Source organism: Mauremys mutica, chromosome 2 (assembly GCF_020497125.1).
Source record: "Mauremys mutica isolate MM-2020 ecotype Southern chromosome 2, ASM2049712v1, whole genome shotgun sequence".
In the NCBI taxonomy this organism is placed as follows: domain Eukaryota; kingdom Metazoa; phylum Chordata; order Testudines; family Geoemydidae; genus Mauremys; species Mauremys mutica.
The window spans coordinates 571853-580077 of NC_059073.1; the positions used below are offsets into that span (position 1 = coordinate 571853).

General features: G+C 50.0%; 1 protein-coding gene across 2 annotated transcripts; it reads left to right on the forward strand.

Annotated features, from left to right (window-relative positions):
* Positions 1 to 1772: 1772 nt before the first annotated feature.
* On the forward strand, positions 1773 to 8225 carry LOC123364648 (lymphocyte antigen 6E-like). 2 transcript variants are annotated; one of them, XM_045006936.1, is made up of 3 exons: positions 1773 to 1890; positions 5443 to 5562; positions 7407 to 8225. In XM_045006936.1, exons 1-3 carry the CDS (start codon positions 1839 to 1841, stop codon positions 7616 to 7618), a joined length of 384 nt encoding a protein of 127 aa, XP_044862871.1. In that variant the 5' UTR covers positions 1773 to 1838; the 3' UTR covers positions 7619 to 8225. The 2 variants fall into 2 exon arrangements, with proteins under 2 accessions (XP_044862871.1, XP_044862870.1); XM_045006935.1 differs by lacking the exon at positions 1773 to 1890 and adding an exon at positions 4778 to 5053.

Here is an 8225-nt window from a genome sequence, read left to right on the forward strand (position 1 = left end):
GGCATAATAGGCACTGGTGAATATTTTGCCAATAAAAATGTGTTTTGTCTCAATTTGGTACTTGTTTTGCAAACATGTTTCATTTTTTTGACATTTGCAAACAAAAATGTATCCGGTCACTGTTCTCCAGAAGTGTTTTCTTTTGATTTCAAATTGTTGGCGCTCAGTTTTGATTGGTCAGTTTAGTCACACGGCAGGATTAGGTTTTTTTAATCAAAACAATTTCGTCTTCAAAAGTTGAACTAGAAACACGTAGTGTTTGAAAATGTCTGATTGTGAAAGCAAGGTTTTTCATTCAAAACAAAAGTCATCTGAAAAGTCAGAAAATGCAAAAATCAGACTGTTAGATACCCAGTTGGAAAATGCATGCTTTCAAATTGTCCACATTTCTTTAAAAAACAATAAATCTGTATTTTCAACTTAATTCCTTCACTCCTTGCATTTCCCTCGATGGCTGTGAGGATGCTGACACAAGAATGTTTTGAAGAAAATGTAACAAAAGAATGAAACCCTAAAAACCCTGCATAATTAAAAACAAATTCTCATGGGCATTCCCTAGTCTGAGATCCAAACCTTTCATGTTATAGGACAAAAGCCAACCACTAACTGAAGTGATCAGGCAGAAACTTCCCATCGGGGAAGGTTATTTTTTTCTGCTACAAGTTGATTTGCACCTTAATCTGGAGCAGTTAGTATGACCACTGTTGGACATGGGGCTTGGCTACACTTGAGAGTTGCAGCGCTGGTTGTACAGCTGTGTAGGGAAAGTGCTGGTGTGTGGCCACGCTCACAGCTACCAGCGCTGCAGTATGGCCACATTTGCAGCGCTGTTGGGAGTGATGCATTATGGGCAGCTATCCCAGCATTCAAGTGGCAGCAACATGCTTTTCAAAAGAGGGGGGTGGGGTGGAGTGTGACAGGGAGCGGGGGAGAGAGAGAGAGAGAGAGAGGGGAGTTTTGGAGCCGACACTGTGTATCAGCTCCCTGCCTTGCAAAATCAGAAAATTTTCCTGACCCCTTACTCTTAACTGCAAACAGCCTGCAGACCAGATAAGCAGCTGCTCTAATGGACTCCCTTTCTCCCCCCTGCCCCCGCTGTTTCTATCCTCAAGCAAACACTCATCCCCCTGCCTGCCTCATTCACAGCAAAGTAGTGGGTTATCTCATTTGATTGTTCACAGTCAGTTAAAGATTGATCACAGCAAACAGGAGCTGTGTTTGTTTTTTTAGATAAGCAGCTCCCGGAGCTCCGAGTTCACAACAAAACAAAGAGAGGCAGCATAACAAAACAAAGGGAGTAATTTAGTTAAAAGCATTCTGGGATATCTCCTAATACCCTGGAGGCCAATAACAGCGCTGGTGTGTGGCCACACCTGACGAGCAGCGCTGCAGCACCAGTGCTGCACTCGTTATACCCCAAGCAGACACAGGTGTACAGCCAGCGCTGCAGCCAGGGAGTTGCAGCGCTGGATGTGCCTTGCAGGTGTGGACAGTTACTAAGTTGCAGCGCTGGAAAGCCTCCACCAGCACTGCAACTCTCCAGTGTATCCAAGCCCACAAGAAGATGTTGGATATGCCACAGGGCGGAGCCAGTCTGGCAGTTCTCAGGCTCCTTTGTAAAACAGGAAAATCAGGGAGTGGACATTCCAGCTGGATTCTTAACATGACCAAACTCCCTCCCACACACCCATACCCATCAGCCTTGCGTTGTGCTCCATGTGACACCCCAAACCCTAAAATTATCATCGTCATAGTAACCTAAAACAAACACCGCAGAGCTATAAAAACTGCCCCCGTGCTGGTGGTGCAGCTGCCCTCGTGTGAAGACTGTAGCGAAGATGAAGGCTTTTCTTTGCACCCTGCTGGCTGCAGTCCTGTGTGTGGAGCAAGGTGAGCTAATAATTCTTCTATGCTAGAGAAAGAACATGCAGATGAGAGAGAACCCAGTTTAGCTATGGCAGGGACACGGAGATTTTACAGTAGCGGTGGTAAAGATTCCACAGTTAATGCACTGACACTGCCTTATCTCTTGGGTGGGATCCCTCCAATACCCCAAGGTGCTCCCTCCATCCCCTCCTTGCAGGACTGAGCCATTACACAGTAACTTATAAAATTTAATAAACTAAAAAATAAACGCATGCAATGATTAAGCAGATTTATTCCAGCAGCTGAAGATGATCAATTTACACAATCAGTTGTAAGTTCTAGCTGCCTGGCTAAAGGTTGGATGCTTTCAAGGGGACCGTTGTTCTGCACTATCTGGTCTGATCTCATCTGCTTTTAAAAGCTAAAGCCCTGACCCTGCAAACAAGTGCACATGTGAGACGCTGTCTGAGTGTGAGTCAACCCATTGCAATCATCAGGACTATTTACATGCTAAGCTTACTCAGTGTGGTATATTGGCAGAATGGGAACCAAGGGAGGGCTGAATCTGCTCAATGCCTGGATAGGAGACCTCAGGGGGAAAAGGGGCCACTGCGACATGTTTATATGTTATAGTCTGTCTGGAGCAACCTGTGAAGAAGATGCTCTGGGCTGCTCAACCAAGAATGTTGCAATTTAAAGGGACGTCATCAAGGAAAATGGTCCGACCTGTTTCTACAGCTGTTATCGGTGACCCCTGGGGCTACTGTAGCTGCAATTAGAGAAAAAAAACCAACCTTTGCCCCTATTTTTAGCAGTTCGTTTACTTTGTACCTTTGACGGCACTTTATGTAGAGCCAGATTCACTCTTTCACTACTGGGGTCAGCCAGTTTTCCCTGTTCTATTGTGAGTCTTTCACATCTACAGGGAGAGAAGATGTTAAAAGGTAGCACAATGTCATTATAAACCCACAGATTTTGATAGACTGGATTCAGGTACAGGGATAGGACCAGAAATGAATTTTAATTCCCTTTTAAAAATGGACTCTGGGCTTGTCTTCAGAGAAAGCTGCATTGGTTTAATTGAAGGTGTGAATTTCAATCAATTTATTTAAATTGCTGCAAGCCCCTATGTGGCTGCTTTCATTTTGGTATAAGAAGGGCTTACATTTCAATGCAGCTTAGGTCAATTAAGAACAGGTTTAAACTAACCTGAAATAAGCTCCTCTTAAACCAACAATAAAAGCATCCACACAGGGGTTTGCAACTGGCTTAAATAATTCAGTTTAAAACCAATTTAAGTTAAACCAGTGCAGCTTTCTCATGTAGACAAGCCGCTAAGGTTCAGGTTAATGATGCCTCTTAAACTAACTCACTAAGTATCAGAGGGGTAGCCGTGTTAGTCTGGATCTGTAAAAGCAGCAAAGAATCCTGTGGCACCTTATAGACTAACAGACGTTTTGCAGCATGAGCTTTTGTGGGTGAATACCCACTTCTTGCATCTGAAGAAGTGGGTATTCACCCACGAAAGCTCATGCTGCAAAATGTCTGTTAGTCTATAAGGTGCCACAGGATTCTTTGCTGCTTTAACTCACAAGAACATCATGTGTATTGTCTTGATCCTCTATGGGTCACAGAGATGTGTCACTACAAATGCCTCTACTTGCACACGGTAGCAAACATTTAGAAAATGTCTTACAATTCTTGCCCCCAGCCCGTCACCTGATGAGATGAGACTGCAGAACAGGCTAAGACAACCTGTCCCTCAAGTTGCTCTCAGTCAGCTGAGGTTCTGGCCCAGAAATCAGGAGCAGTTCCAGTCTCCTGGGATACTTAGTGGGAGGCAGCCAGATGGTGCCTCTCGAATATGAATTCACTTGCAGGCAAACAGGTGGCTCTCAACCAAGCCCCAGTGTCGATTTCAGCAGATTCCTGGCCAGGCTGTGAGTTGAATGTGTTGTTACCAGGGCTTAAATTCAGCCAGAGCTGTCCGGAGCAGAACTCCAGTCAATATTTTCAAATATTGACTCCAGCTTGATGCTGTTGCGATTCTCAGCGAGAGGTCCGCAGCCCTCTGGTGGTCCATGAGACGGTTTCAGGGGGTCGACGGGGTCTTGTGGCTGAAGCCCGGAGCCCCGAGTTCCAGTGCACCCCACAGGGCAGAAGTTCCGAGCCCCGGCGTGCCTCATGGAGAATGGGGTGGGGGGCATGGTGAGTTCTGGAAAATACTCTATGACAGCGTTTCTCGAACTGGGGTCTGCGGACCCCTGGGGGTGTGCGAGGTTACTCCAGGGGCCACGTGGGCCCTGCTGATCAGCTCGTCACTCTCCCTCCCTCAACCTCCCCCTGCCTCCTGCACACCGGGCAACATCTGTTCAGTGGCGCTGGGAGGGAGGGGGAGGAGTGGGGTGGGGACATGCTTGGGGGAGGGGGTGGAAAGAGGCGGGGAAGAGGAGGGACAGGAGAAGAGTGGGGATGGGAAGAGGTGGGGCGGGGTGAGATGGGGCGGGGTGGGGGCAGGGTCTGGGGCTGAGCAGGGAGCTCGGAGGTCCCCGAAAAATTTTAAATCAACATGGGGGTCCTTGGGTTGCTACAGTCTGAGAACAGCTTCTCTAGGAGAATTTAAGCCCTGGTTGTTACCCTCGCCTGGTCACACACACTGCAAATGCCCTGTGGTCTCACATTAAGTCTCCCTTGATCCTTTTAATGGGATTGTTGCAAGACTGCCTTGTTCCGGACAGCCCCAGGAATATTCCTTTTATCCTCTAGTGACTCATCTCCCAAGGAACTCCCTTCAGTTTGCCTCTCTAATCACACATCTAATTTTCTGGGCTGTATTAAGAGCCATTCATGTCTGTGTCGTGCTTTGCAGATGCACTGCATTATGAAATGCTAAACGCCGTGCTCTCACAGGAGAACAAAGCTCATTAGCTTTCCCCAAGGAAAGACAATTAATAATCCGCAAGGGGCTGGGAAATAAAGCCCTCCCTGAGCTCTGCTTTCTGCAGACTTGGGAGGTCCGTCATTCCTGGCAGACCAAGAGAGATGGTTGTGGGAGGGAGGCAGAGATGGGTCTGAAAAGAGGGTCAGCTGAGAGTCCTGCTCAGCATGACGCTGAGATGCAGAGTTAGATCAATGGCTTGTGTGAGTCAAGGAAGCAGGTGGAGAAGGCAGCGCTGGTCGAAACATGGTAAGTAATTGCTGCATTAGGGTGACCAGACAGCAAGTGTGAAAAATCAGGACAGGGGGTGGGGGGTAATAGGAGCCTGTATAAGAAAAATACCTCAAAATCGGGACTGTTCCCCTATAAAATCAGGACATCTGGTCACCTTATGCTGCATATATTTGCAAATTTTCCTTCTGGTTGAAATTGGTCCTAGAATTCTCTGACCAGACAAATTAAAACTAAAATTTCGGTGGCATTTAATCTCGAGTAGAAAATGTTGGCTCTGTTTTAGCCCCCCCTCCCCCCGCCACTTTTCTCTTTCCCTTTTCCAAAAATGGAAACATTTTGGATCCTCTCCTCTGAAGAGGGCGTTTCCACAAGCGGCTAAGCTGGGTTATGTGCTTCTTTTTCAGCGGCCTCCTTCTGGTGCTACACATGTACCGACGAGCCCTCCAACTGGAATTGTGTTAAAGCGACTAAGTGTGCTGACACTGACAAATACTGCCTCACAACCTATGCGTCTGGAGGGATTGGTAAGTACCCGCACTTATCTCAATGAGGTTTTCCTAAGTCCCTGCTCGCCAGGGCCGGCTCCAGACCCCAGCGCGCGCTTGGGGCGGCATTTTGCCGGGAGGGCGGCAGGCGACTCCGGCGGACCTCCGCAGTCATGCCTGCGGGAGGTCCACCGGAGCCGCGGGACTGCAGAGGGTCCGCTGGTCCCGCGGCTCTGGTGGACCTCCTGCAGGCATGACTGTGGAGGGTCCGCTGGTCCCGCGGCTCTGGTGGACCTCCCGCAGGCATGACTGTGGAGGGTTCGCTGGTCCCACGGCTTGGGTGGACCTCCCGCAGGCATGACTGCGGAGGGTCCGCTGGTCCCGCGGCTCTGGTGGACCTCCCGCAGGCATGACTGCGGATGCTTCACCGGAGCCGCGGGACCAGAGGACCCTCCGCAGGCACGTCTGCAAGAGGTCCCCTGGAGCCGCGGGACCGGCGTGCTTGGGGCGGCCAAATTCCTAGAGCCGCCCCTGCTGCTCGCCATGGTGTCTGAGTGACAGGTATCAGTTTATTTAGGCTGCAGGAGGTCACTCTGTGTCACCCCTATGCCAGCGAGTTGGATTCTTTCGTCTTCCTTCTGAAAGGACGAATAATCACTCAGGAGTGCTGAGCATAGCACATGGAGAGCAAAGAGCTGGGCCTTAGGAAACTGCAAACAATCCAAGTGGCTAATTCCTCACTTATGTTGTCACGGAGTGTGGGGGAGTCAGGGCCCTGCACCCCCACTTCCTGCGATTCACCATGACTCTCAGCCAGCCAGTAAAACAGGAGGTTTACTAGACGACAGGAACACAGTCCAAAACAGAGCTTGTAGGTACAGAGAACAGGACCCCCTCAGTCAGGTCCATCTTGGGGGGCAGGGAGCTTAGACCCCAGCCCTGGGGCTCCCTCCATTTCCCCAGCCAGCTCCAAACTGAAACTCTCCAGCCCCTCCTCTGGCCTTTGTCTCTCTTTCCCAGGCCAGGAGGCACCTGATCTCTTTGTTCTCCAACACCTTCAGTTAGCACCTTTGCAGAGGAGGGGCCCAGACCATCAGGAGACAGGGTGTCGGCCATTCTCTGTGCAGACACTATCACACCTGCCCTCTAGGGCTCTGCAACAATCACACCCCCTTATCCCACCACCTAGATACTTAAGAACTGCAGAGGGGAAACTGAGGTACCAACACAGTATTCAGAGAAAACATTAAGACCATTCCCACTTTGTCACATATGTGCACTCAGGGGAGGGACCCATTTGGAGAACAGGATTTACAGGCACAAATCCCATCCCCTTATCTTGCTGCTCAAGAAAAAGAAGTGTCTGTAGGGTGCAGGCACAAAAGCCTTGAGGGGTGGTGTCCCTTTAATCCTCCTGGGACTTTGCCAATGAATCCTGGCTCTCTGTACTGCTATAGGTGCTGTGCCTTGTCTCAGCCACACTTCAAACCAACAGTAGTGAGGCACATGACTGGTCAACAATACTGACCAGCTCTGCACTGCCCGGGTGTCCACACAACAGGCCTCAAACCCCTGTTCCCCCTGGTCTTTCTTTTGGCTGTTCCGCAGCCATAGTCAGGGGGCTGGAGAGGATGTTCCCAGGCAGGTCTGTGGCTGCTAGCAAGAGATGGGTGATTGCTGTGCTGAGTGTCCCCAGGGCACAGAATAGCAGATAAACACTGGCTGGGTTAAAAGCTGAGGCAAAACTACCAGTCATGCCCTCTCCATTGGCCCTCGTTGCTTAGCTACTTTAAGACCATTCTCTCCTCTACGGAGAGGGCTGCTGGAACTCTGGGGGGATCTTTGATAACAAATCTCTTCTCTGTCTTTCTTTCCCCCTTCAGGCGATAAAAAGGGGCAGCGCATCACCAAGAAATGCTCTCCGGTGTGTCCCCAAACAAACCTGAACCTCGGCATAGCCGCCATTTCTACCTCCTGCTGTGAGCATTCCCTCTGCAACCTCAGCGGGGCCAGCAGTGTGAAAACCAGCTACCTGGTGATGGCCACGGGGATCTTGGCCAGTCTCATCTACGGCCTCAGAACGGGACTGTGGTGAGGCCAGGAAAAGAGGACTTGCCATCCCGAAGAACCAACTTGGGCCTCCCCAGAGAGATGCCAAAAGCCTTCTGTGCAAAGCTGCCATCCAGGCTAACACTGTCCTGTCTCTTCCGTGTCACCTCAGATCCCCTCAGCAAGGAGTTTCTCACTAATTTTCTACGCTGTTGTTCTTTCTCTGAGGGCCGGGAGCTGTACCCTGGGGATAAGAGCACTGCCCTCCCTCGCCGGGGGGTTGTGAGCATAAACGCATTAAAGATATTACGCTGATGGAGGCTAGATATGCACCTAAGATTTTATCTATCTATCTATAGTTAATAGCTCCACCTCCACCTTTGTTTTAGCAGAGCCAGAGTCGTCTCCCACCTGCTTGGTGTCGGTGACCTGGGATGCTCAGCAGAATGGTGCTGCCTGGCTAGATGTGCCAGCTCTGGGGAAAGTCACCATACAGCACAAACTACTAACAGTTGTTCCACCATCTGCCACAGACCCTGTGTCATTCCCCCCTTCATTCCCCCTAGCACTGTCTCTTCTCTGCCTCTCCTCGCACTCGCACCAGTGAGAGCATGAGAGCCTTCTCCTCTGCAGCTCGCTCACCAGAGCAGGCT

What these genes read in the sequence shown, in the direction of transcription:
- LOC123364648 (XM_045006935.1), top strand. Translation starts at nt 4,972, where the DNA reads ATGACGCTGAGATGCAGAGTTAGATCAATGGCTTGTGTGAGTCAAGGA. An exon ending in GCAGCGCTGGTCGAAACATG is followed by an intron (nt 5,054 to 5,442) that starts GTAAGTAATTGC and finishes CTTCTTTTTCAG; the next exon opens with CGGCCTCCTTCTGGTGCTAC. An exon ending in CTATGCGTCTGGAGGGATTG is followed by an intron (nt 5,563 to 7,406) that starts GTAAGTACCCGC and finishes TTCCCCCTTCAG; the next exon opens with GCGATAAAAAGGGGCAGCGC.